This window comes from Mustela nivalis (genome assembly GCF_964662115.1).
Source record: "Mustela nivalis genome assembly, chromosome: 5".
NCBI lineage: Eukaryota > Metazoa > Chordata > Mammalia > Carnivora > Mustelidae > Mustela > Mustela nivalis.
In genome coordinates this window covers 119,599,407-119,627,233 of record NC_139024.1, presented here as the reverse complement: position 1 = coordinate 119,627,233, position 27,827 = coordinate 119,599,407, and the positions used below count along the sequence as shown (strand labels likewise).

The window sequence follows — 27,827 nt, the reverse complement described above, 5'->3', positions numbered from 1 at the left end:
CACTGCAAAATAAGGGCAGGGGAGCATGACATTTCACTAATGGGTTTATGTCTTATAAAGTAAAAAAAAATGTTAATTTCACTATGGAAGCTATGAAAATAATTACCTTTTTTTGTCTCCTAGTTTTATTGACTTTTTGTTTCCTGGATTTACTGGTACTTTTATTTCACAAATATTTATAGGGTACTGAGTTCGTGTTAGGTGCTACTCTGTGACCAAAGCAGCCAGTTTCTATCTTTACAGAGCTTACATTCTGGCACGGACAGCGAGTTTGAAATACCACTACCCCATACAGTCTATGTCTGTTAGAGAAGTGGAGAGCATGGGATAAAGACATAGAGCAGGTGCAGCAGTCAGGGCTGGAGGATGGCAAATGGCAGGCAGCAATGCCCCATAAGGTGGTCATTGTATGCTGTGAGATGGCAACAAAGACATGGAGGAGATAGGAGGAGCCTGTCTGGATCCCATGGGAAGAGATTCTCCACAGTGAGGAGCAGCCAGACAAAGCTGTTGGTGTACCTGGGTGTTCAAGGACCAGAGGAGGTGAGTGTGGGCCAGAGAAGAGTGAATGATGGGGAGAGAAGCAGGAGTTGGGGATCAGAGAGCAGGGAGGGTCTTCCTTAATGGGCTTGGGATCACTTGGGCAACTGCAGAATCATTGAAGGGCTTTGGTAGAGAAGGGACATGGTTTAAGTCCTGTAGGAATGAAGTGGAATGAAGGCAGGTTTTAATGGAAGTAACTGTGAGGTCTAGTTTCTAGCACACATATAATTCAGTAGAAGAAAAAGACATGGGCAAATACAATAACTTTAGGAGTGAGTTTAGGGAAGTTTCAGGTGTGGTGCCATGAGTAGGATGTTACCACTAGGCCACGGTAGTGCTCTTTGGTGTGTTTTCAGTCTTGTTCTAAGAGGAGGCAGGTTAGAGCTGTGGTTCTCAGAGTGTGGTCCCTGGAACATCAGTATAAGCTTCTCAGCACCTCCTTAGAAATGCACATTCTTGGACCCACTCCAGACCTGCTGAACCAGGAGGCCTTGGGGTAGAGCCCAGCAGTCTGTGTTTCACAGGCCTTCCTGGTTATTGTGATGCCTGTGGAAGGTTGGACCTACTAAGTTAGAGAGTCCTTCATGGAAGGGCCTGGAGTCAGGAACACAGGCTGCTGAGGAGTCGCTTTGACACCATTTGTGTGTTTCAAAGTTGTAGGTTAAAATTGTCCCATTAGGAGTTGTCACAGCTGAGTTCCTTATTCAGGGCCTCCCTCCTGACAGCGTGTTTCCTTCCCTGTCCTCCTTCTCTCCAGCTTTCTCACTCCTATGTCTGTGGCCACAGAGCAGTTTATGGTGATTGGCCCCTCAAAACCCATTGTGGTAATGTTAGCTGTGGACATCATGCTGCCATGTCGTGTGTCCCTGGCTATGGATGTAGAGAATATGGAGCTGTGGTGGTTCCACTTCAAGTTCTCAGTGTTCATCTATCAAAACCAGCAGGAGCAGAGAGAAGAGCTGTTGGCTCAGTACAGAGGGAGAACCTCAGTGGTGAAGGATTTCCTCACCCAGAGGGAGGCTGCTGTGCACATCCACAATGTCCAGGCTTTTGACAACGGGCTGTATACCTGTTTCTTCCAAATAAGAATCTTCTATGAAAAGGCCAGTTTGGAACTGAAGGTGGCAGGTGGGTTGCTGATTGGTATTTATTCATCTGCAGTACTGGAATTCGGTGCCACCTCAGGATCTAAATTAATAGCCCTCAATTTATACAAGAGGGAAAGTGGGTCTTTCACTCTTCATTTATTCAGTTTTATATACAGAACTCCTGGTACGTGATATGTATTGTTGTCTGCACCTGGATATCTCAGTGTAACAAATAAAGTTCCCTGCCCTGTAGAGTTTATATTATACAGACAATTAATAGCCAAATAGATGGGCTATAGACAATGTTAGATGGTGGTGAGTAGAGATTTAGCCAAATAAATATTTTAGGGGTGAGAGTTTTAAGCAGAAGAACAACCCATGTGAGACACCTGAGGAAGGAGTGTGGCTGGTGAGTCTGGGCAGAGAGAGAGGCCATATGATTGGTTTGGAGGTGAATAGGATGGTTGTGAGAAGTGACTATCTGGAATATAGAGGTGTTCCTAGTCCAGGTGCACAGAGGAAGGATTTATCAGGAGAAGCCCATGAGTAACGCACACTTAAGCTGATATTTGAGTGAAGCACACTCAAACACTTCAGTGTTCTGAAATGGCCTTCTGGTTAATGGATCTGTGTGGCGTATACATGCATGGTGACTGTGGGTCTGAGCAGTCAACCCAATTGTCCTTGGAATGGAGTGTGTACTCCCTGAAGGGTGCAGATAGTGGTATTGGGGAGTAAGTGGATAGGAGTTTTGTTTGTGGGGTATTGAGGGTGGTAATTCCAGACCATGAAAGGCTTCATGTGCTCTTATGTCATTTAGATGCAGGGCTGAGGGAATTTTCAACAGAGCAGTGGACTGAGTTGTGTGAAGGCAGGTTTGCTTTGGCAGCTATAATGGAGGGTGTATGTATAGTAAGCAAGACTGGAGGCCTGGATGTAGTTATGGGGTGGACAGGATGGACCCCTGCATTCATGTAGGGGCAGTGTGGTGGGAAGGGAGCACTCCAGCATCATAGAGTTTTGGAAAGTAGGCCCAGCTGAGCGAGGAGATTTGGGGAGAAGGACACTTTGGAGGCGTGGAGAGAAGGGACTTCAGGTACTCACAGTTTTTTTTTTTTTTTTAATTGATTGTTTAATGGTAGAAATATTGCTTTTATGTGTAAGCTGCAGATTGATGCTATAATGCTGTGTAACAGAGACAAAGAAATCTCATGGTCTATAACAACAGACATGTATTTAGTCTGGCATTCAGGGAGTTCAGCTCATCTGGGCTGTGTTTGGCTAATCTTAATAAGTCTTATGCATAAATCTTCAGTCTTTTACAGGAAATATAATTAAAATTATAATCTTCCAACTCAGAATCTTGTCCCTAAGATGGTAGGAAGAAAGCTCTTTTTTTTTAATTTATTTTTTATTTTCAGCATAACAGTATTCATTATTTTTGCACCACACCCAGTGCTCCATGCAATCCATGCCCATATAATATCCACCATCTGGTACCCTGACCTCCCCGACTGCCCTCCCCTTCAAAACCCTCAAATTTGTTTTTCAGAGTCCATAGTCTCTCATGGTTCACTTCCCCTTCCAATTTCTCCCTACTCCCTTCTCCTTTCTATCTCCCCATGTCCTCCATGCTATTTGTTATGCTCCACAAATAAATGAAACCATATGATAGTTGACTCTTGCTGCTTGACTTATTTCACTCAGCAGAATCTCTTCCAGTCCTGTCCATGTGGTTACAAAAGTTGGGTATTCATCCTTTCTGATGGAGGCATAATACTCCCTAATGTATATGGACCACATCTTTCTTATCCATTTGTCTGTTGAAGGGCAGCTTGGTTCTTTCCACAGTTTGGCGACTGTAGCCATTGCAGCTATAAAAATTGGGGTACAGATGGCACTTCTTTTCACTACATCTGTATCCTTAGGGTAAATACCCAGTAGTGCAATGGCAGGGTCAAAGGGAAGCTCTATTTTTATTTCTTGAGGAATCTCCATACTGTTCTCCAAAGTGGCTGCACCAACTTGCATTCTCACCAACAGTGTAAGAGGGTTCCCTGTTTCTCCACATCCTCTCCAACACATGGTGTTTCCTGTCTTTCTAATTTTGGCTCCTCTAACTGGTGTAAAGTGGTATCTCAATGTGGTTTTAATTTGAATCTCCCTAATGGCTAGTGACACAGCCATTTGTAAGTCTTCTTTGGAGAAGTGTCTGTTTATATCTTCTGCCCATTTTTTGATATGATTATCAGCTTTGTGTGTGTTGAGTTTGAAAAGTTCTTTATAGATCCTGGATATCAACCTTTTGTCTGTACTGTCATTTGCAAATATCTTCTTTCATCCGTGGGTTGCCTCTTTGTTTTGTTGACTGTTTCCATTTTTGTGCAGAAGCTTTTGATCTTGATGAAGTCCCAAAAGTCCAGGACTGGAAGAGATTATGCTGAGTGAAATAAGTCAAGCAGAGAGAGCCAATTATCATATGGTTTCACTTATTTGTGGAGCATAACAAATAACATGGAGGACAAGGGGAGATGGAGATGAGAAGGGAGTTGAGGGAAATTGGAAGGGGAGGTGAACCATGAGAGACTATGAACTCTGAAAAACAGTCTGAGGGTTTTGAAGGGGTGGGGGCTGGGAGGTTGGGGGAGCCAGGTGGTGGGTATTAAGGAGGGCACATATTGCATGGAGCACTGGGTGTGGTGCAAAAACAGTGAATACTGCTATGCTGAAAAGAAATTTAAAGAAAAAAAAAGAAAAAAACAGAACAGGGATATTGATGGGAAAGCCATATAGTTGGCTTCAGATGGGGGCAGGGGATGCCTGAGAAAATAAGAACACATCAAAATTATTTATTATCATTAAAAAAAAAAAGAAAGTAGACTAAACAAAAACTAATTAGTCTCTCTCTCTCTCTCTCTTTCTCCCTCTCTCTCTCTCTCACACACACACACACAAGAACTGAGGACTTAGTGGCAGTGGGTGCACCCGCAGGTGCACTGGAGAGTGTGTGAGCTGAGAAGAGCAGAGAAGGATGGACCCTGGATCCAAATTCCTCCATCACTCTGAATGATGGAATTCCCACCCTCATGGTTAGGGAGAAGAGCCTTCCCTCTGGGCCTGCTGTAGGTTTCCACGATTCTTCCTTCTGTTCCCCATGGCAGGACCCCTTAAATTAATCCTTGTAGGAAACAGTCCCACAGGGATCTACCAAAATGCCATGCTACCCTTGGAGTTGAGTACAGAGGAAGGTTCTGCTGTAATCCCTGGGCTCTGGGCGGCCTCCCTGTTCTTTCCAGATTCTCTCTTCAGGTATGGGCTCTGCCCCTTAAGTACACATCACAGGGCCAGAGAAGGACAGGGTCCGAGTTGTGTGCATGGCCTCAGGGTGGTTCCCAAAGCCCCAAGGGCAGTGGAGAGCTATCAGTGGGGACAAGTTCCTGACGTTCTCTGAGACCCAAGCCCAAGATGCTTCAGGGCTGTTCACCATAGAGGCCACTCTTGTGGTCAGGGACAGTTCTTCAAGGAATGTGACCTGCTCAGTCCTCAACCCCATCCTGGGCCAGGAGAAGGCATGGCCATTTCATCCCAGTTCAGTACTACTTCCCACTCCTGGAAGAGTGGGATGGTCTGGTTGGGGGTCCCTGTGTGTGCTGGGCTGGGCCGTCCTGAGCAGTGCCCTGATGGCATGTCTGGGTGGGCAAAGAACCCTTCTTCCCTCAGAGTTCTCCCTGGAAATGGCTTTCATGGTGGTCTTTACTGTGCTGATGCTCCTACTCCTTGGGGCTGTCTTCTACATCATGAGAGAACATACTGCAAAGCACCAGGAGAGGCAGAAATGGGGGAACCTGCAGAAAGACAAGGAGGAGGTCCAGAAAATAAAGGAGGAGGCACTGAAGGCCAGAGGTAAGGCAGGACAGGGCCAAGGCAGACAAGTGTGGGAGCTGGTGCAGAGGAAAGGCGGACAGTAGGGCCCTTGACCAGGAGCAGGGTACTGAGGAGAACCAGAGAGGACACGTGGGGCTGTGGAGGCTTGAGGAGTTTGGAGTTAGATCTTCATGGAGACATATAGATGCTCTTGTGGGTTTTCCAGGTGCAGTCTTTTTCTGCTCTTAGAGATGGGAGTTTATGTGTATTTTTCACTTTGTTTTCAGATGAACTCCAGGCAGAACTTGGTATGTTGTGTTCTTTTCCCAGAAGTTTCTGTGTCACGTTCGTAGGAGACATTCTGGTTCTCAGCTCACCTGTTTTCTGTGTTGCCTTTCCGATGGGAGGGAATCTGTTTACCTGGCTCGTGAGTGACTGTCTGGATGTCCTTGGGACTCTTGCCCCCTAAGCCGTAGTGTCCCTTTTCTGTTTAATGCAGAGACATGAGGACCCATCTCTGGTGCAGAAGTGGAAACTGGTGGGAGGCAGAACTTGCTCCATGGGCTTTCCCCATCTGGGCTATTTTTTCACACATGGTGCTTTGAAACCTGGAATGATGTTGGTCACTGAAGTCTGTCGTGCATCTTGGATTGATCTACCCACCGCCTTTGTAGCTTTTAGTTTTCAATGCAACTGGTTCTCAGTCAACCTGAATACTCTGGAATATTTTAGAGAAACTATATAAATAAATGGGGGTCATTAAATTCAGGATTGTGATCCTTCCACACAACACCATCGTGGGAGAGTCTTTTTGCTCCAGTTCCTGGAGGTACTGCTCACAAAGTGTTGGGTAGAGGACTGGGCAGAGCTTGGGTGGGAATGTTGTGGGATAAGCTGTTGCTGGTCCAGTGATGTGTTTTCTGAGAACAATTGGCCACTTTAACCGTAGAGCTCACCTAACAACCCTGTCCTTATTTTATCTCCCCTTTCTGTTATTTCCCATATCTCTCTTTCGTGGAGATCATTGGATGTAATAATGATTTCTTACATTCATGGAGTAATGTATACTTTATGCCCTAAAATATTTTCATACATTGTATAATTTTTGACCTTTAAAGCAAATTGAAAGCAGATGGAATAAAAATTTTGCGTGTTTTTCTTTCCACATGAAAATTTCTTTATTTTGGGATGCAATTGATTTGGGATTCATTTCAGAAAAATTCTGTGGATGAAATTTGTAAGTATTATGTATTTTCTTTTGGTAATGAGGAATAGTTGGACATAGTGTATTGTTCTCTGAAGGAATACTATTTTTTATCCAAAATTTATTTGAAATGCACACTTTGACATATTGTTGAATCTTGCTGCACCCCATAAAAAAAAAAGAAGAAACAGATTTAGATGCTGACTGTATTTATGCTGAGTACCTCCCACACTGCTACCAATTTTTTTTAAACATTAAATTTCTTTAGAGATTAAAATTCTTCTCCTTGGCCCCAGGAGATCTACCTGACTCTTATGGGTTCAGTGTTTCCACAGAAGTTGTGCCTCTTCTATTGTTCAGAAAATCAAATGCATATAGATAACTGGCCTTGCAATGCTAGTGTGCATAAAATTGAATGAATAACTTAAGAGTTTTTTCACCTTAGATATTCTTAATGTTATAATCAATTGTTCAGTTTTATGTTATTTTCATTTGTCTCTTTGGACTCTGCTGAATTTATTTATTTATTTTTAAAATGTTGTCTCTTCTGCTTAAAATTGTTTTTCTTGGTTGACTCTTAAATCTACTTGTCCATAGGAGAATAAAATTTTAATAGTTAAAAGTGCTTTTGATTTTAAATTTAACTCTTATTTTGATGTTTTGACTATTAAACTACATGTATCTCTTATTTTGTTAAATTTTTTTCAGTGTTCCAGAATTCATTATTTTTTTTTTAAGATTTTATTTATTTATTTATTTATTTTGTTTATTTGACAGAGAGAGATTACAAGTAGGCAGAGAGGCAGGCAGAGAGAGAGAGAGGAGGAAGCAGGCTCCCTGCCGAGCAGAGAGCCTGATGCGGGACTCGATCCCAGGACCCTGAGATCATGACCTGAGCCGAAGGCAGCGGCTTAACCCACTGAGCCACCCAGACACCCCAGAATTCATTATTTATGCAGCACGCCCAGTGCTCCAAGTAATATGTGCCTTCCATAATACCCACCACCAGGCTCACCCAACCTCCCACCCCTCACCCCTCCAAAGCCCTCTGTTTGTTTCTCAGAGTTTGTATTTCAATGTTGTGGTTTTTAAGACTCAGGACACTAACTTAGCAAAGGTCACCCAGCAGCAACTGGCAGGCATGGAACTCAGCCTCCAATGCTGGCTCTCTGACCTGTGGTCCAGGGAATTTCCCAGAACATCCTATTGTCTGACCATGTCAGAAGGATATCTACTCTCTAGCCTCTCTCTTTACTCTGTTATAGTGTCACCTGCAGCACAAAGTGGGGTCAAGTGTCAGTAGATCAATACCATGCAGACTTGTTCTGCCTCAGGTCTTACCAGGGTGTCTTCCCTTGCAGCCCTGAAGAAGGCAAAACTGTATGCAGGTAAGTGACTCAGTTTCCCGTGGCTTTACCTCCCCAGCCTCCACTGTGCTACCTTCTCTGTCACTGGACCTCACACCAGGATAGGGTTGGTGTCCCTGATCTCCTTGTTATGTTTGTTGTGTTCTGAAGACTGCAGGGACTGTCCTTGGGAACACAGATCTGCCTCTATTCTGACCCATCCTCAACTGTAGGTTGCTGTTAGAATTAGCAATACCCTCTGAACACACCTTGTTCAACTGACAGTTTGTTGGTCCAGTGACAACAGAGTGGTCATTTTTAATGGCAGTTGGACAGTGGCATTGACAGTGTACTTCAAAATTGCTGTCTCTGGAAGATTTCAGAAATCAAGCTTGCCTGCTTAAGACTCAGATCTTCCATAAGGCATCCTTTTTCTGAATCAATTTTACCCTGAAATTCCTATCTCTTTTTGGATCTTGCTTTGGGTTTCCTGGCTTTTTCTTTTTTCTTTTCTTTTTTTTTTTTTTCTGTTTCTCTGGAAAGATGGTCTTCTTTTGCTTCTGCATGCTCTGACTCCTTGTCCAAGACAGGTATCTTCCCCTAAACCTCCATGGTTATTTTGGATGTAGTTTTCTTTAGGTCAGCTGTTCTGATTCTCATATCCAGAGCCTCCAGGATGTTTAGGGAGTCCTGGTAGTGGGTTTGTGAGATACTGGCCATTATATATGAAATCTTATGTATGTGTTTGTAATACAGCATTAAGAAATTAACTTTTTAAAGTACAGTAACTTATAGTTGTTCACAACCATTATCTCTCCTTTTAAAAATTTTTTAAATTTATTTTTTATTTATTTTCAGCATAACAGTATTCATTATTTTTGCACCACACCCAGTGCTCCATGCAATCTGTGCCCTCTATAATACCCACCACCTGGTACCCCAACCTCCCATCCCCTTGCCACTTTAAACCCCTCAGGTTGTTTTTCAGAGTCCATAGTCTCTCATGGTTCACCTCCCCTTCCAATTTCCCCCAACTTCCTTCTCCTCCCTAACTCACCATGTCCTCCATGCTATTTGTTATACTCCACAAATAAGTGAAACCATATGATAATTGACTCTCGGTGCTTGACTTATTTCACTCAGCATAATCTCTTCCAGTCCTGTCCATGTTGCTACAAAAGTTGGGTATTCATCCTTTCTGATGGAGGCATAATACTCCATAGTGTTTATGGACCACATCTTCCATATCCATTCATCCATTAAAGGACATCTTGGTTCTTTCCACAGTTTGGTGACCATGGCCATTGCTGATATAAACATTGGGGAACAGATGGCCCTTCTTTTCATGACATCTGTATCTTTGGGGTAGATACCCAGGACTGCAATGGCAGGGTCATAGGGAAGTTCTATTTTTAATTTCTTAAGGAATCTCCACACTGTTCTCCAAAGTGGCTGCAACAACTTGCATTCCCACCAACAGTGGAAGAGGGTTCCCCTTTCTCCACATCCCCTCCAACACATGTTGTTTCCTGTCTTGTTAATTTTGGCCATTCTAACTGGTGTAAGGTGATATCTCAATGTGATTTTAATTTGAATCTCCATGAGAGCTAGTGATGATGAGAATTCTGGGTTTACCTGATGGGCTCAGTACTGGTTAGATTTATTAGGGGCAATATGTGAGGGTTGCAATAGGAGAAGCTCAGAGGAGTGAAAATTGTTTACCAGAGAAAATTTGGGAGTACGTCAGGGAATGAAAAGCTGGTTGGAGAAGAGAGAAGGAGATGAGAAGGAAAGTAGAGAGCCTGTGATTCCTCTTAGAGACACTTTCAGTGGCTGAGGGTAGAAGAGACACTTTGGGTGGCTTTAGGTAGAAGAGGGACCACAAATAACAGCCATGGTGGTCAGAGTTGGAAGTAAACAAAGGACATGCAAGTTACTGGGTATGCGAAAAGTAATAAACTCCTTGATAGGTGTTTGAGAGATTTCAGAAGAGACTTATATTTATTTTAAGGTGTTTGGAAGTAATTTTCAAACTGGATTTGCTTCAGATAATGAGGCCATCTCACCCTTTCCATAGTAGCTGGGGGGAGAAATATGATCCTAGGGTTGCTAATGCAATGAAAGTTTATCCAGAGCACCTTCTAGCACTGGGGTGGGTTATGGATCTAGGCCAATAATCCTCTGATTTGAATCCATAACATGTGCCTTTTCTGTCCTGGCTGTTTCTATTTATGATGAGGGATACAGCCTGTGAGAACAGAGAAGGGGGAGCCAGGGGTGTAAGAGTCTATGGGGACCAGATGTGTGAGGAAAACTCTTCAGAGAACCTCACTGAATCTTGGGACTTATCAGTTAAAAACATGGATTAAATAGTCTTCTTCTAGCATCACCCCATTCTCTGCTGGATTGAAATGCCTGTGTTTTTAAGTATACCTTATATATGCTCTTTTTATTTTGTAAGGACAGACACCCTTACAATAGAATTAACACTTTCACATTGGTGGGTTCATAATGTGATGTGAACAAATGTCTGATCTGATCTTATTCATGAAATTGGAAGGAAAATTTCTAATGAACAGCTTGCTGTGGAAATGAGGTGAAGAGTGCGCTTGGTCCACAGAAGTGCACAGCATAGCTCTGGGTGCACTGTAGAGTCTCATAATGGAACACCAACTCCCTTTCTCCTCTTCCTTCTTCTCCTCCGCTTGATTCCTCTTTATTGCTAATATGTGTCAGTTGTCATATAGAAATGTAGAGTTTGCTGTCAGCCAATGTCTTAGTGAAGAACAAGGAAAGTTCCCTTTTCCAAAATGTGACATGCCCGCCCACTTCATGTGATCTGTTTGTATAAGCAATTCATCAGAGCTGGACATACTACTTTATCTGAATAAACCTGTGGGAGAATAGGGGTCCATTGTTGTTGGCAAATATTCAAGAAAGTGTCCTGTTCTTATTTTATAATCGTTCTGTTTTTAAATTATTTATTTCTTTTCAGTGTAACAGTAATCATTGTTTTTGCACCACACCCAGTGCTCCATGCAATCCATGCCCTCTCTAATACCCACCACCTGGTTCCCTCAACCTCTCCACCCTGCCCCTTCAAAACCCTCAGGTTGTTTTTCAAGTCAATAGTCTCTCATGGTTCTCCTCCCCTTCAAATTTCCCTCAACTCCCTTCTCCTCTCCATCTCCCCTTGTCCTCCATGTTATTTGTTATGCTTAAAAATAAGTGATATTTTGAGAGGGAGGAGTCAAGATGGCGGAGAAGTAGCAAGCTGAGACTGCTTCAGCTAGCCAGAGATCAGCTATATAGCTTATCTAAAGATTGCAAACACCTGAAAATCCATTGGCAGATCAAAGAGAAGAAGAACAGCAATTCTGGAAACAGAAAAACAACCACTTTCCGAAAGGTAGGACCAGCGGAGAAGTGAATCCAAAGCGACGGGAAGATAGACCCCGGGGGGAGGGGCCGGCTCCCAGCAAGCGGCGGAGCAACGGCGCACAAAATCAGGACTTTTAAAAGTCTGTTCCGCTGAGGGACATCGCTCCAGAGGCTACCCGGGGCAAAGCCCACGCGGGGTCAGCGTGGCCTCAGGTCCCGCAGGGTCACAGAAGGATCGGGGGTGTCTGAGTGTCGCAGAGCTTGAGGGTATCGGAACGGGAAAGCCGGCTGCAGAGACAGAGCCGACAGTAAGTTCACAGCTCAGTGTTACCTTGAACCGGTCGCAGGCTCAGTGAGCTCGGAGCGCGGCCAGAGGTCAGGCAGACGGAAGTAACTGGGCGCTGTTCTCTGAGGGCGCACTGAGGAGTGGGGCCCTGGGCTCTCGGCTCCTCTGGGCCGGAGACCAGGAGGCCGCCATTTGTATTCCCGTCCTCCGGAACTCTACGGAAAGCGCTCAGGGAACAAAAGCTCCTGAAAGCAAACCCGAGCGGATTACTCACCCCGGCCCTGGTAAGGGCGGTGTAATTCTGCCTGGGGCAAAGACACTTGAGAATCACTACAAGAGGCCCCTCCCCCAGAAGATCAACAAGAAATCCAGCCTAGACCAAGTTCACCTACCAGGGAGTGCGGTTTCAATACCAAGGAGAGCAGCAGAATTCCAGAGGAGGAGAAAGCCAAGCACGGAACTCACAGCTTTTTTCCTGTTTTTTTTTTTAGTCTTGCAGTTAATTTAATTTTTTCTTTTTCATTTTTTTTTTTCTCGCCTTCGGGTAAATTTTTTTTTTTTTTTAACTGTTACCTTTTTCTTTTTTAACGATTTTTTACTAGTTTATCTAATATATATTTTTTTTCTTTTTTACATTTTTTTTAGGTGTTTTCTTTTTTTAAAAATTCTTTTCTTTTCTTTTTTTTTTTTCTTTTCTTTTTGCTTTTTTTTCTTTCTTCCTTTTTGAACCTCTTTTTATCCCCTTTCTCCCCCCTCACGATTTGGGATCTCTTCTAATTTGGTTAAAGCATATTTTCCTGGGATTGTTGCCACCCTTTTAGTATTTTACTTGCCCCTTCATTTACTCTTATCTGGACAAAATGACAAGATGTAAAAATTCAACACAAAAAAAAAGAACAAGAGGCAGTACCGAAGGCTAGGGACCTAATCAATACAGACATCGGTAATATGTCAGATCTAGAGTTCAGAATGACAATTCTCAAGGTTCTAGACGGGCTCGAAAAAGGCATGGAAAATATTAGAGAAACCCTCTCGAGAGATATAAAAGCCCTTTCTGGAGAAATAAAAGAACTAAAATCTAACCAAGTTGAAATCAAAAAAGCTATTAATGAGATGCAATCAAAAATGGAGGCTCTCACTGCTCGGATAAATGAGGCAGAAGAAAGAATTAGTGATATAGAAGACCAAATGACAGAGAATAAAGAAGCTGAGCAAAAGAGGGACAAACTGCTACTGGACCACGAGGGGAGAATTCGAGAGATAAGTGACACCATAAGACGAAACAACATTAGAATAATTGGGATTCCAGAAGAAGAAGAAAGAGAGAGGGGAGCAGAAGGTATACTGGAGAGAATTATTGGGGAGAATTTCCCCAATATGGCAAAGGGAACGAGCATCAAAATTCAGGAGGTTCAGGGAACGCCCCTCAAAATCAATAAGAATAGGCCCACACCCCGTCACCTAATAGTAAAATTTACAAGTCTCAGTGACAAAGAGAAAATCCTGAAAGCAGCCCGGGAAAAGAAGTCTGTAACATACAATGGTAAAAATATTAGATTGGCAGCTGACTTATCCACAGAGACCTGGCAGGCCAGAAAGAGCTGGCATGATATTTTCAGAGCACTAAACAAGAAAAACATGCAGCCCAGAATACTATATCCAGCTAGGCTATCATTGAAAATAGAAGGAGAGATTAAAAGCTTCCAGGACAAACAAAAACTGAAAGAATTTGCAAATACCAAACCAGCTCTACAGGAAATATTGAAAGGGGTCCTCTATGCAAAGAGAGAGCCTACAAGTGGTAGATCAGAAAAGAACAGAGACCATATACAGTAACAGTCACCTTACAGGCAATACAATGGCACTAAATTCATATCTCTCAATAGTTACCCTGAATGTGAATGGGCTAAATGCCCCTGTCAAAAGACACAGGGTATCAGAATGGATAAAAAAAGAAAACCCATCTATATGTTGCCTCCAAGAAACTCATTTTAAGCCCGAAGACACCTCCAGATTTAAAGTGAGGGGGTGGAAAAGAATTTACCATGCTAATGGACATCAGAAGAAGGCAGGAGTGGCAATCCTTATATCAGATCAATTAGATTTTAAGCCAAAGACTATAATAAGAGATGAGGAAGGACACTATATCATACTCAAAGGGTCTGTCCAACAAGAAGATTTAACAATTTTAAATATCTATGCCCCGAACGTGGGAGCAGCCAACTATATAATTCAATTAATAACAAAATCAAAGAAACACATCAACAATAATACAATAATAGTAGGGGACTTTAACACTCCCCTCACTGAAATGGACAGGTCATCCAAGCAAAAGATCAGCAAGGAAATAAAGGCCTTCAATGACACACTGGACTAGATGGACATCACAGATATATTCAGAATATTTCATCCCAAACCAACAGAATACACATTCTTCTCTAGTGCACATGGAACATTCTCCAGAATAGATCACATCCTCGGTCCTAAATCAGGACTCAACCGGTATCAAAAGATTGGGATCATTCCCTGCATATTTTCAGACCACAATGCTCTAAAGCTAGAACTCAACCACAAAAGGAAGTTTGTAAAGAACCCAAATACATGGAGACTAAACAGCATCCTTCTAAAGAATGAATGGGTCAACCGGGAAATTAAAGGAGAATTGAAAAAAATCATGGAAACAAATGATAAGGAAAATACAACGGTTCAAAATCTGTGGGACACAACAAAGGCAGTCCTGAGAGGAAAATATATAGCGGTACAAGCCTTTCTCAAGAAACAAGAAAGGTCTCAGGTACACAACCTAACCCTACACCTAAAGGAGCTGGAGAAAGAACAAGAAAGAAACCCTAAGCCCAGCAGGAGAAGAGAAATCATAAAGATCAGAGCAGAAATCAATGAAATAGAAACCAAAAATACAATAGAACAAATCAACGAAACTAGGAGCTGGTTCTTTGAAATAATTAATAAAATTGATAAACCCCTGGCCAGACTTATCAAAAAGAAAAGAGAAAGGACCCAAATAAATAAAATCATGAATGAAAGAGGAGAGATCACAACCAACACCAAAGAAATACAAACTATTATAAGAACATACTATGAGCAACTCTACGGCAATAAATTTGACAATCTGGAAGAAATGGATGCATTCCTAGAAACATATAAACTACCACAACTGAACCAGGAAGAAATAGAAAGCCTGAACAGAACCATAACCAGTAAGGAGATTGAAACAGTCATTAAAAATCTCCAAACAAACAAAAGCCAAGGGCCAGACGGCTTCCCGGGGGAATTCTACCAAACATTTAAAGGAGAACTAATTCCTATTCTCCTGAAACTGTTCCAAAAAATAGAAATGGAAGGAAAACTTCCAAACTCATTTTATGAGGCCAGCATCACCTTGATCCCAAAACCAGACAAGGATCCCACCAAAAAAGAGAGCTAAAGACCGATATTCTTGATGAACACAGATGCGAAAATACTCAACAAAATACTAGCCAATAGGATTCAACAGTACATTAAAAAGATTATTCACCACGACCAAGTGGGATTTATTCCAGGGCTGCAAGGTTGGTTCAACATCCGCAAATCAGTCAATGTGATACAACACATCAATAAAAGAAAGAACAAGAACCATATGATACTCTCCATAGATGCTCAAAAAGCATTTGACAAAGTACAGCATCCCTTCCTGATCAAAACTCTTCAAAGTGTAGGGATAGAGGGCACATACCTCAATATCATCAAAGCCATCTATGAAAAACCCACCGCAAATATCATTCTCAATGGAGAAAAACTGAAAGCTTTTCCGCTAAGGTCAGGAACACGGCAGGGATGTCCATTATCACCACTACTATTCAACATAGTACTAGAGGTCCTAGCCTCAGCAATCAGACAACAAAAGGAAATTAAAGGCATCCAAATCGGCAAAGAAGAAGTCAAATTATCACTCTTCGCAGATGATATGATACTATATGTGGAAAACCCAAAAAACTCCACTCCAAAACTGCTAGAACTTATACAGGAATTCAGTAAAGTGTCAGGATATAAAATCAATGCACAGAAATCAGTTGCATTTCTCTACACCAACAGCAAGACAGAAGAAAGAGAAATGAAGGAGTCAATCCCATTTACAATTGCACCCAAAACCATAAGATACCTAGGAATAAACCTAACCAAAGAGACACAGAATCTATACTCAGAAAACTATAAAGTACTCATGAAAGAAATTGAGGAAGACACAAAGAAATGGAAAAATGTTCCATGCTCCTGGATTGGAAGAATAAATATTGTGAAAATGTCTATGCTACCTAAAGCAATCTACACATTTAATGAAATTCCTATCAAAGTACCATCCATCTTTTTCAAAGAAATGGAACAAATAATGCTAAAATTTATATGGAACCAGAAAAGACCTCGAATAGCCAAAGGGATATTGAAAAAGAAAGCCAACGTTGGTGGCTTCACAATTCCGGACTTCAAGCTCTATTACAAAGCTGTCATCATCAAGACAGCATGGTATTGGCACAAAAACAGACACAGAGATCAATGGAACAGAATAGAGAGCCCAGAAATAGACCCTCAACTCTATGGTCAACTAATCTTTGACAAAGCAGGAAAGAATATCCAATGGAAAAAAGACAGCCTCTTCATTAAAGGTGCTGGGAAAATTGGACAGCCACATGCAGAAAAATGAAATTGGACCATTTCCTTACACCACACACAAAAATAGACTCAAAATGGATGAAAGACCTCAATGTGCGAAAGGAATCTATGAAAATCCTTGAGGAGAACACAGGCAGCAACCTCTTCAACCTCAGCCGCAGCAACATCTTCCTAGGAACAACATCCAAAGGCAAGGGAAGCAAGGGCAAAAATGAACTATTGGGATTTCATCAAGATCAAAAGCTTTTGCACAGCAAAGGAAACAGTTAACAAAATCAAAAGACAACTGACAGAATGGGAGAAGATATTTGCAAACGACATATCAGATAAAGGACTCGTGTCCAGAATCTATAAAGAACTTAGCAAACTCAACACCCAAAGAACAAATAATCCAATCAAGAAATGGGCAGAGGACATGAACAGACATTTCTGCAAAGAAGACATCCAGATGGCCAACAGACACATGAAAAAGTGCTCCATATCACTCGGCATCAGGGAAATACAAATCAAAACCACAATGAGATATCACCTCACACCAGTCAGAATGGCTAAAATCAACAAGTCAGGAAATGACAGATGCTGGCGAGGATGCGGAGAAAGGGGAACCCTCCTACACTGTTGGTGGGAATGCAAGCTGGTGCAGCCACTCTGGAAAACAGCATGGAGGTTCCTCAAAATGTTGAAAATAGAACTGCCCTCTGACCCAGCAATTGCACTATTGGGTATTTACCCTAAAGATACAAATGTAGTGATCCAAAGGGGCACATGCACCCGAATGTTTATAGCAGCAATGTCCACAATAGCCAAACTATGGAAAGAACCTAGATGTCCATCCACAGATGAATGGATCAAGAAGATGTGGTATATATACACAATGGAATACTATGCAGCCATCAAAAGAAATGAAATCTTGCCATTTGCAACAACATGGATGGAACTAGAGCGTATCATGCTTAGCGAAATAAGTCAAGCAGAGAAAGACAACTATCATATGATCTCCCTGATATGAGGAAGTGGTGATGCAACATGGAGGCTTAAGTGGGTAGGAGAAGAATAAATGAATCAAGATGGGATTGGGAGGGAGACAAACCGTAAGTGACTCTTAATCTTACAAAACAAACTGAGGGTTGCTGGGGGGAGGTGGTTTGGGAGAAGGGGGTGGGATTATGGACATTGGGGAGGGTATGTGCTTTGGTGAGTGCTGTGAACTGTGTAAACCTTGTGATTCACAGACCTGTACCCCTGGGGATAAAAATATATGTTTATAAAAAATAAAAAATTAAAAAAAAATAAGTGATATTTTATAATCATTCTAATTTTGTTCTGGAGTCTCTGTTCTATTGGAGGTAAGGGCTTTACTGTGCAGACTTCTCAGGGTCTTATGACAGATATACATTTGCTATGATTGGTTAGCTTCCTTTCTTATGCCCAAAGGGGAGTATGAATATTGGAGGAGTTCATACTTTGTGTCACTGAGAGACAGGGTTCCTGTATTCTTCTCTTGCTCATTTCAGGACCTCACTTTATAGAAGGTAGCTTGATATGGTCCTTAGTATAATTGGGTTTGAGGTTCCATCTAGGTTTATGGAGAAATTGTTATTCAACCCCTGGCCCATTCCTATCTCCAGTTCCTTAATCTTACATCTGTAAAGTCCTCTCTGCCAAAACATATTCACTGTTTCTGGGGTCTATGACACAGCCATATTTGGGGACTGATTGTGTGTGGTGTGTCCTTACTTTTGATCTCTCTAGGTGATTATAGGGAAAAGCAGATGACTAGACCCAATGTTTTTGCAATAGATATATTTTTTCTTGCAATACTCCATGATAAAGGGAAGCAAATCTATTACTTTCTTGCTTTGAACTTCTCTCTCTCCTTCCTTGAATCTTCTCCATTACCTCTTGATGGGGCAAGATTTCTCTGGTGCCATGTTCTGAGTTCTCACCCATGCCTGAGAGTCAACCTCCAAGTGCAGCTCCTCCCAGTTGTATTGCCTCTACCATGGTTTTGAGTCAAGCTGCAAGTTCAGTTCAGCCAGTTCTTTATAAGTAAATGGAGGCCCCAGAAATTTTGATCTCTTCAGTTCTTTCTCAAATGAAAACTTAGTTTTCAGGATGGATGTGTGGCTAGGGATTGATAAAGCTTACTGTGATAATGAAGTCTGTGCAAAGAGCCTTCTTTTTAGGTCAGGACCCTGTCCCTCAGTGGTGTTAAGCTTTATGGCTTGGGTTTCATGGGAACAGTGTAGCATGATGGCTGAGGATGTATGAGAGAGAGAGAGAGAGAGAGAGAGTGTCAGAGAGGACAGAGAGAGACAGAGAGAGGGAGGGAGAGAGAGAAGTAATGTGCATGAAAAATAAATTCACAAGGTGCATGCTTCCAAAACATTTTCCCCTATAACTCTTGGTTCAGTGTATTTCAGAGATAGGTACTAACACTGGTCTGTAGTCTCCTCAAGTCTCTGATTTGCTGTTCACATTTGTGCAATGTCATTTTCTTGTAGATTGGCAAAGGGGGAAGTTCCAGGCCTGTGAGTTACTTCTGTTGTTTGGGTGCTCCTACTACTATCCCATGGCTGCTGACTTCTCCTTAAGTGCTGTGGTGATACAGATGCTGGCATCATCAGTGGTGGTGGAATGGGATGGGGCAGTGAAAGTCATGTAGCTGAGATTACTGGGTGTGGCTGATACTGGATATAAATGGGTATTCTTTAGTGTTGGAGTCCTGTCTGGCCCTCAAGTGCCCTGTGACATGTCTAACCCCAAGATCAGTCTTATGCTTACTTCTTCCAGTTAGAGGCTGTGTGCTTGAGCCAGAAGACTCTCATCTCATGAGGTTTAGCTCTTCCTGCATGCAGCTAGGTATCTGGTGGTGGGGTGGTGGTTGTGTGCCTTGTTATGTGGTAGGGCAAGTCCTTGAATGATTGGTAACTGTCTCTGCAGTGACTGTCAGTCTGGATCCAGAGTCTACCCATGAAAGCCTTGCTGTCTCTGATGAAAAGACTAGTGTGACCTTCAAGGACTCACCCAAGTACTCAGATGATGGAGTCTATAGTGTCTTGGGTCATGAAGGCATCACATCAGGGTGCTGTTACTGGGAGGTGGAGATCAGGAATGCACATAGAAGTGAGTGGGCCCTGGGTGTCTGTAGGAGAGATGTGGAGAGGAAAGGTTGGTACCAGGAATACACAGAAAAGGGATTCTGGATTGTGGGGATGTATGAAAAGAGATTCTGTTCCCTCCCTGTTAATGGAGAACACGTTGAGCCAATTCCCCAGAGAGTAGGGGTTTTCCTGGACCTGAAGTAAGGGGATGTCTCATTCTACAACATGACTGATGGTTTCCACCTTTTCTCCTTCCCTCTCTCTTCCTCTTCCTCTGTTTCCATACTTCAGTTTGAGGTCAGTCAGGAGATGTTTCCCTGACCATCTGCTCTGGGGTGGGTGGGCCTGTGCAGACCACTATACCTGTGATTAACTCTCCTTGCTCTTCAGAAGAGCCTGTGAGCCTCTCAGGGCTGGGGATTAGTTCAGGCTGTGGTGTTGATGGTGAACTCCCAGGGGCTGAATCTCCATTACTCCCCTGTGGTCCTGAAGCTATGTCCCCATAATGCTCCAACACTGTCTCAGATTCCTCATGGTGGCTCCTCGTGGAGCTGCAGATTCCCAGGGGTAATAGCCTCTGAAGTTAGTCCTGAATGACTAGGTGTCTTGCCCTTTTCTTTCTGGGTATAGACTGCTGTGGTGAGGTTATGAGAATAGTCAGTTCATTCCTTATGCTCAAGTATTGGAAGATAAATGTTGACTTTTTCAGCTGTACTAGGGTTGGCTGAATTTTGCTAGTGGAAGTCATGTTTTCTTTGATCATGAGCATTATTTCATGAAGTCTTTGTATTGTTTTGATATGAAATACGAAGAGGTCTGAATTATTCTGAAGAATTAAATCGTGTTTGTTTTATATAGTTTGAGTTGTGCAGATGAACCCAGAGGCTACAGGTGGGTTACCAGCTCTATTTAGGAAATGTGCACTTTGACTAAAAAACATTGTCCATATGAATATTTCTGAAGAAATGTAAGGCTAATGGACTGAAGAATAATGGAGTGTAATATTCTATTGTACAGGCTTCCTATTCTGGAATGAATGAGACATACTTATCTTAACGAACCTTCATAAACATTTGTTATTTCTTAAGTACTGGTGCTGCATTAATTCAGGGAATGGAAAACAGAGAGTTTGGGTTTCCTTGTGAGTCAACAGCAGTTGGAAAGAACAGAACTGCTACCAAAATAAAGAGGTAAATGAAGATGAGTGTTTTCAGACCCTGGATGGATTGCAGAAAGCTTTGATCTTGAGCACAGTTCCAGGATCTATGTACAGCTTCTCAGTACTTCCAGTCCAATTGTAAAGGTGGAAGGAACCCACAGGAAACAGAAGGAAGCCAAACTGTTGAGGACTCAGACCTTAAAAAATAAAGGTTTGTTGACTACTGAAGTAGAGAACACCGACCTACTGTGGTTCTGGGAGAGATGAGAAGACACGGAATTGGAAGTGGAAGAAGGAGGTCACAGATCTCAGTTCCTGCCTGTGACCAAAAATAGGAAAAGGACTGGAGTCCCTTTGCATATTTTTCTATCTTGTTATGTAGATGTGTCCTTTGTATTAATTATTTTCCTTCTCCCTTCTTACCAGTGTGATTTTAAGCAAGTTGTCCATGGTAATATTTCAAATGTAATCTCTAGTTAACAGAATAGTCAAATGAGTGTGTCTGGACTTAAGGAATAAATATAACTGATTCAATGCCTGAGACTGCCTGTTTGTTCCATTTTGGGGAAACAGTGAGAACTTTTTCATTTTAAGTGTAGCCCTGTAGATGGGTGAAAATGTGGAGCTGTTGTGTTGTTATATGGAAGTTCCAATGTGAGTAAATGATTTATGTGGTAGTTGAGGAACTAAAAGTGTGAAATCTGCCCTTTATCAATTCATTGTCTTTTGATTCAAATCTACCCTGTATGTGCCCTACTTGTTGATACTGGAGGTCATAAATGTTTCATTTTTGCCATGTTTTTCCCTGTTAACATGAATGATGTGGTTTCTGCCTCCTGATTGGACACTGCATGATACAAACATCAAACTGAACTGTATCTTGGAGGATACAGCCTTGGAGGAGGGCATTGCCCTGCTCAGAGTAAATGGGAAAGTGTAGTAGAGGAATTTTCAAATTTATCAAAATGTTTGCCCCAACAATAAAGTCATAAATATACTCTTTGGGATCTCTGCATATATTTTAAATACTGTATACGTTAATATATTTTCTAAAATGTCCATCTCCTTCTTTGGTATACCTTGTGGCTTTATGACACTGGATTCCTTTTAAATGGTCTATGGGTACCTTCGTATGGGAAACAAAGGTATGGATGTGATACAAATTATCCACACAAAAAAGAGGAATCTTTTGAAACTAGTGGACCAGCTGCCCATGTAATTCCAGAAAGAATGGTTAAAATCATCATTATTGGGAGAAGTGAGGTCAGCATCATGGCAGAATGAGTTCTCCATTTGTCTCCCCCTTTCTGTTTACAACTAGTAGGATTCCAAACCCAACAAAGGTTCCTCTGCACAGCACACGAGATGCCGAAGAGATCCATCCAAGTTTACATCTAAGAGGGTGTGGATTGTTTTTGGGGAGACCAGAGCCCAGGCAGCTTGGTGGGGCCTGTTACCCTGGCTTCTACAGTGGTGGTAATGCTCACCTGTGACTCCTGGGGCTAAGAATGGGTGGGTGAAAGGCTACTTGGCCCTTTAGGCTATGACTGGAGGACCCCATAGCTATGAAGCTACAGAGCAGGTTCCTCTGAGGTAGGACATCTATGACCAGGAAGGGACAGTGGGGGAATGGAAAAGGCAAGGGAAGGAGGCAGAAAAGAAAAAAAACACTTTATTCACGGTCTGCCCTGAGAGTTCAGCCAGAGAGCTCCCAGCTCCATTGGATTCCTGAACTTGAGGATCCTCCTCCTGGAGTATGGGGCATGCCCCAACCCAAGAGACTTAGTACATAAAGGCCCCTTCAGAGTTGCCAGTATCCTCTTTTTTTTTTTTTTTTTTTTTGAGTCTGGTCTATACAGCCACCAGGGCTTGTCTGGTAAGAGAAAGCAAAAACTTGTGCTCTTCTGCCACCTGCTGTAATACTAAAGAAGGGCCTCTAACCTCCCACCCATGAATAAAAGTTAACAAATTATTGCTTACATACAAAAGGTGTTGGCTACTTCAAACTATTTGGCAGAGGAAAATCTCATTAAAGAGCATGAAAAATCATGGTAATATGGTTTTGCTAAAAAGAAATGACAGTTCTCCAGCCACCAAACCTACATTTACAGAAGACTGTGATCTAAGTAATAGAGAATTCAAAATAACTGTCAGAATGGAATTCAACAATATACAAGGGAATCAGGCAATTCAATGAACTCAGTAATAAAATGAATTGGTAGAAGGAGTACTTTACCCAAGAGACCAAATTTCTAAAAAAGCACCAAACCGAAATTCTGGAGCTGAATTCAGTAAATGAGATGAAGAATGCATTAGAAACATTGGAAATAGAGCAGATCAGGTGGAAGAGAGAATACATGATCTGAAAGGTGGAATCCGGAAATTATTCAGGAGGAAGTGAAGAGAAGTAAGGTTTATTTATTTATTTATTTTAAAGTGAAGAAACCCTGGGGTGCCTAGCTGCTTCAGATATTGGAGCATCTGACTCTCAATCTTTGGGTTATAACCTGGAGCCCTACATTGCATGTAGAGATTACTTAAAAGATAAACAAGCTTAAAAAATAAAGAAATCCCACAAGAACTACCAGTCTCCATTAGGAGAGTCAGTTAAGAATAGGGAGTATACCAAAAGGAGAAGAGAAGGAGAAGAGGGGCAGAGCTACTATTACAAAAGTGTTGCCTAAGAACTTCCCAATCTTGGGGAAAGAACTGGACATAGAAGTCTGTGAAGTTAATAAATAACCTTATTATCTCAATACAAAAATATCATCTCCAAGACACTTTCCAATAACACTGTCGAATAAACAGTGGATAAACAAGGAATATTGAAAGTATAAAAGAAAGTAATGTAAAACTCTCTTCTCTCTCTCCCTGCCTGCCTCTCTGCCTACTTGATCTCTGTCTGTCAAATAAATAGATAATAAATAAATAAATAAATAAATAAATGGAAAACAAACGGCCAGAAATTGCATAAGTAAGTTATGAGTAAAAAGATGTAAAATATAAAAATATGTAAATATGATAACATGTATATAATATATGTAAGAGATAAGGAAAAAGGAAGAGACGTTTTGTTTTTTAAGAATGTATTTATTTTTAAAAGTTTTTATTTATTTATTTGACAGGGAGAAAAAGAGAGAGTGCGCAAGAAGGGGGAGCAGCAGGCAGAGGGAGAGAGAGAAGCAGGCCACTGAACTGGGAGCTGGATGTAGGGCTTGATCCCAGGACCCTGGGATCAGACCTGAGCTGAAGACAGACGCTTAAGTACCTGAGCCATCCAGGGATGTGTAAAGAATGTGTTTAGACTAAAGTGATTGTCCAATTCATATACACTGCTATAACACATAATATTATATGAGAACTTCAGAGTAATGGAAAACCTAAAACCTGTAGTGGATACACAAAATTTAAAAAAAGAGAAAGCCAAACAACACTACAGAAACTCATCAATCACAAAGAAAGAGAGGAAGATAAGGAGACAGGAACAGAAAACTACAAACAACCGGACAACAAATAACAAAATTTCAATACGGACATATGTGTCAATAATTACGTTAAATGTAAAGGGCCTAAATGTTCCAATGAAATGACAAGGTAGAGAATGGATAAATAAGCAAGACCTATCTATATGATGCCCAGAAGAGATAATCTCAGATGTAGAGATACATGCAGAGTAAAAGCTAAGGTATAGAAGACGTAGAGGCATGCATTTGGAAGCAAAAAGATAATCAACCAAACAAAATCAAAACAAAATGAAAACAACCCGGGGAAGACATGTTTATATCAGAACAAATGTAATTTAAAACAAAGACTGTAACGCACGATAGAGAAAGACATTACATAATGCAAAGGGGTAAATCAAACAGGGAGATATAACAATTCTAAATATCTGTGCACCCAACACTGAAGCACCTAAATACATAAAGCAAATATTAATGGACATAAGGAGACAAGATGATATAGCACAGCAAGAGTAGGGGGCTTTAACCCCAAAGTACATCAATGGATAGATCATCAAGGCAGAAAATCAATAAGGAAATCATGTCTTTGGATGAGAAATGAGACCATGTGGACAACACGATGTATACAGACCATTCCATCCCAAAACAACAGAATACACATTTTCTTCCAGTGTATACGAACATCTAGAGTATATCACATGTTAGGACAAAAAACAAACCTCAGTAAATTTAAAAAGATTGAAAGCATACCATGCAACTGGTCTTGACCCCTATGGTATGTAACGAGAAATCAACCACAAGAAAAAAACTGGAAAACACACAAACATGTAAAGTCTAAACAACATGATAGTAAACAGTGTTTCAACAAAGCAGTCTAAGGGAATAAGAAAATGGGAAATATATAAAAATATCTATAAAGAGTGGAAACATGAAAAATGAAAATATTCTCTCCATATAATAAAAATGAAAATGATGAGACAATGGTTAAAAAAAAATCTTTGAACACAGGAAAAGCATTTTGTTAAAATTTGAATTCCATTAGCTTCCTATGCAGTGTTCAATGATTCATCAGTTGCATATACACCCAGTGCTCATCACATCGTGTGTCCTTCTTAATGCCCATCACCCTGTTACCCCATACCCCCATCAACCTCCCCTTCCAGAACCCTCAGTATGTGTCCCAATAGTTCATTTTTGCTTTTGTTTCTCTTGCCTTTAGAGACACATCTTACAAGACTTTGCTCTGGCCAAGGTTGGAATGGTTACTGCCTTTGTTCTCAGAAATTTTCATGGATTCCTGTTTCACATTTGGGTCTTTCATCTATTTTAAGTTTATCTTTGTGTATGGGGTGTGGTTCTCTTTCTTCAGTCACATTATTAATGTATGGAAATGCAACTAATTTCTGGGCATTGATTTTGTATCCTGTCATGTTGCTGAATTGCTGTATGAGTTCTAGCAAGTTTGGGGTGGAGTTTTTTGGGTTTTCCACATAAAGTACCATGATATCTGGGAAGAGAGAAAGTTTGACTTCTTTTGGCCAATGTGAATGATTTTTATTTATTTTTGTTGTCTGATTGCTGAGGCTAGGACTTCTAGTACTATGTTGAATGATAGTAGTGAGACTGAGCATCCCTGTCATATTCATGACCTTAAGGGAGGAGATCTCAGTTTCTTTCCATTGAGAATGATATTGGCAGCTTTTCATAGATAACTTTAATGAGACTGATGTATGTTCCCTCTCTCCCTACACATGGAAGAGTTTTAATGAAGAAAGAATGCTGAATTTTATCAAATGCTTTTTCTGCATCAATTGAAAGGATCATATCGTTCTTGTCTTTTCTTTTATTTATGTGATCTACCATTGATTGATTTGTGAACATTGAACCACTCTTGCATCACAGGAATCAATCCCACTTGGTCATGGTGAATAATCCTTTTAAGGTACTGTTGCATCCTATTGAGTAGTATCTTGGTGAGAATTCTGGCATCTGTGTTTATCAAGGATATTTGTCGGTAACTCTCCTTTTTGGTGGGATCTTTATCTGTTTCTGGGATCAAGGTAAAACTGGCCTCATAGAATGATTGGGAAATTTCTTTCCATTTCTATTTTTTTCAAACAGCTTCAGAAGAGTAGGTATTAGTTCTTCTTTAGATGTTTGGTAGAATTCCCCTGGAGTCCCTGGATTCTTGTTTGTCAAAAGATTTTTGATTACTGTTTCAATTTCCTTGCCAGTTGGCATATTGCTGCTATAATATGTTCTTAAAATTGTTTCTATTTCCTTGGTGTTGGTTTTGATCTCTCCTCTTTCACCTATGGTTTTCTTAATTTGAGTCCTTTCTCTTTTCTTTTAAACAAATTTATTTGGCTTTATTTATTCATTTCTGTAAGTGAGTGAGAGAGAGAACAAGTGGGGAGAGGGGCAGAGGAAGAAGCAGACTCTCTGCAAAGCCGGCAGCCTGACTCGATCCCAAGACCCTGGGATCATGACATGAGCTGAAGGCAGGTGCTTAACTGACTAAGCCACCCAGGTGCCCAAGGGTCCTTTTTCTTAAGTCTGGCTGGGAGTTTATCAGTCTTATTAATTCTTTCAGTGAACCAGCTTCTAAATTTCACTGATCTGTTCTATTATTTCTCTGGTTTCCATTTCATTGATTTCTGCTCTAGTCTTTATTATTTATCTTCTCCTGCTTGGTTTAAGCCATATTTGCTGTTCTTTCTTCAGTTCTTTTAGGGGTAAAGAGAGCTTGTGTATTTGAGATTTTTCTAATTTTTGAGATAGGCTTGTATTGAAATACAGCTCCCTCTTAAGAATTATTTTTCTATTTCCCAAAGGTTTGAGCAGTGTGTTTTCATTCTCATTAGTTTTCATGAATTTTTAAATTTCTTTAATTTCCTGGTTGACCCTTCATTCTTTAATAGGATGCTCGTTAACCTCCAAGTGTTTGATTTCCTTCCAAATTTCCTCCTGTGATTGAATTCAAGATCATCATTGTCTGAAAACATGCAGGGAATTATCCTAGTCTTTTGGTATTGCTTGAGACTTGATTGGTGACCTGGGATGTGAGCTGTTTGTCGAATGTTCCATGTGCACTTGAGAAGAACGTGTGTTCTATTTGTTGCCAGCCTAATGTTTCTACCATTGTAGGTTAAGAACCTTTTGTCTTGAGCTGCTTTCAGGATTTTGCTTTCATGTCTGAAATTTGCAAGCTTCACTATAACATGTTGTGGTGTGGATCTATTTTTATTGGTTTTGGGAGTGTATTCACTACCTCTTGGACTTGAATACCTGTTTCCTTCCCCAGATTAGGGAAGTTCTCAGCTATGATTTGCTTAAATATATTTTATGGCCCTCTCTTTCTCTTTATTCTCTCTCAGGGACCCCAAAATTCTAATATTGTTTCATTTGATGGCATTGCTAATTTCTCAAAGTCTCCCCTAACAGTCCATTAGTTGTTGTTCTCTCTTTTCCTCAATGTCGTTCCTTTCCATCAACTTGTCTTCTATGTCACTTACTCTCTCTTCTGGCTTATTTACCCTAGCTGTTCAAACATCCAGTTTAGACTGCATCTTAGTTAAAGCATTTTAAATTTAGACCTGGTTGGATTTCATTTCAGTGCTAAGAGACTGTCTAGTGTCTTTTATTCTTTTTTTCAGGCCCAGCTAGTAACTTTATACTTATTATCCTGAATTCCATCTCCAACACTTATATCCATATTGATTAGAT

The 27,827-nt window shown here is 41.1% G+C and overlaps 2 protein-coding genes and 1 pseudogene across 3 annotated transcripts in view; all 3 read left to right on the top strand.

Annotated features, from left to right (window-relative positions):
- The window catches only part of LOC309865789 (butyrophilin subfamily 3 member A3-like), a 488,935-nt gene extending 469,235 nt beyond the window's left edge, over window positions 1-19,700 (top strand). Inside the window, exon 3 of the mRNA XM_082732612.1 lies at window positions 19,321-19,700. Within this exon, the coding sequence (XP_082588738.1) occupies window positions 19,321-19,685 (365 nt within the window). The 3' untranslated portion in view covers window positions 19,686-19,700. The remainder of the gene's footprint in view (window positions 1-19,320) is intronic.
- LOC309865787 (endogenous retrovirus group K member 7 Env polyprotein-like) overlaps window positions 1-27,827 on the top strand; it is a 1,143,634-nt gene that overhangs the window by 250,576 nt on the left and 865,231 nt on the right. The window lies entirely within an intron of this gene.
- Window positions 1,314-19,042, top strand: LOC309865156 (butyrophilin-like protein 1; annotated as a pseudogene). The gene is made up of 5 exons: window positions 1,314-1,671; window positions 4,941-5,219; window positions 5,335-5,534; window positions 8,034-8,087; window positions 18,882-19,042. The product of its transcript is annotated as a butyrophilin-like protein 1 (transcript).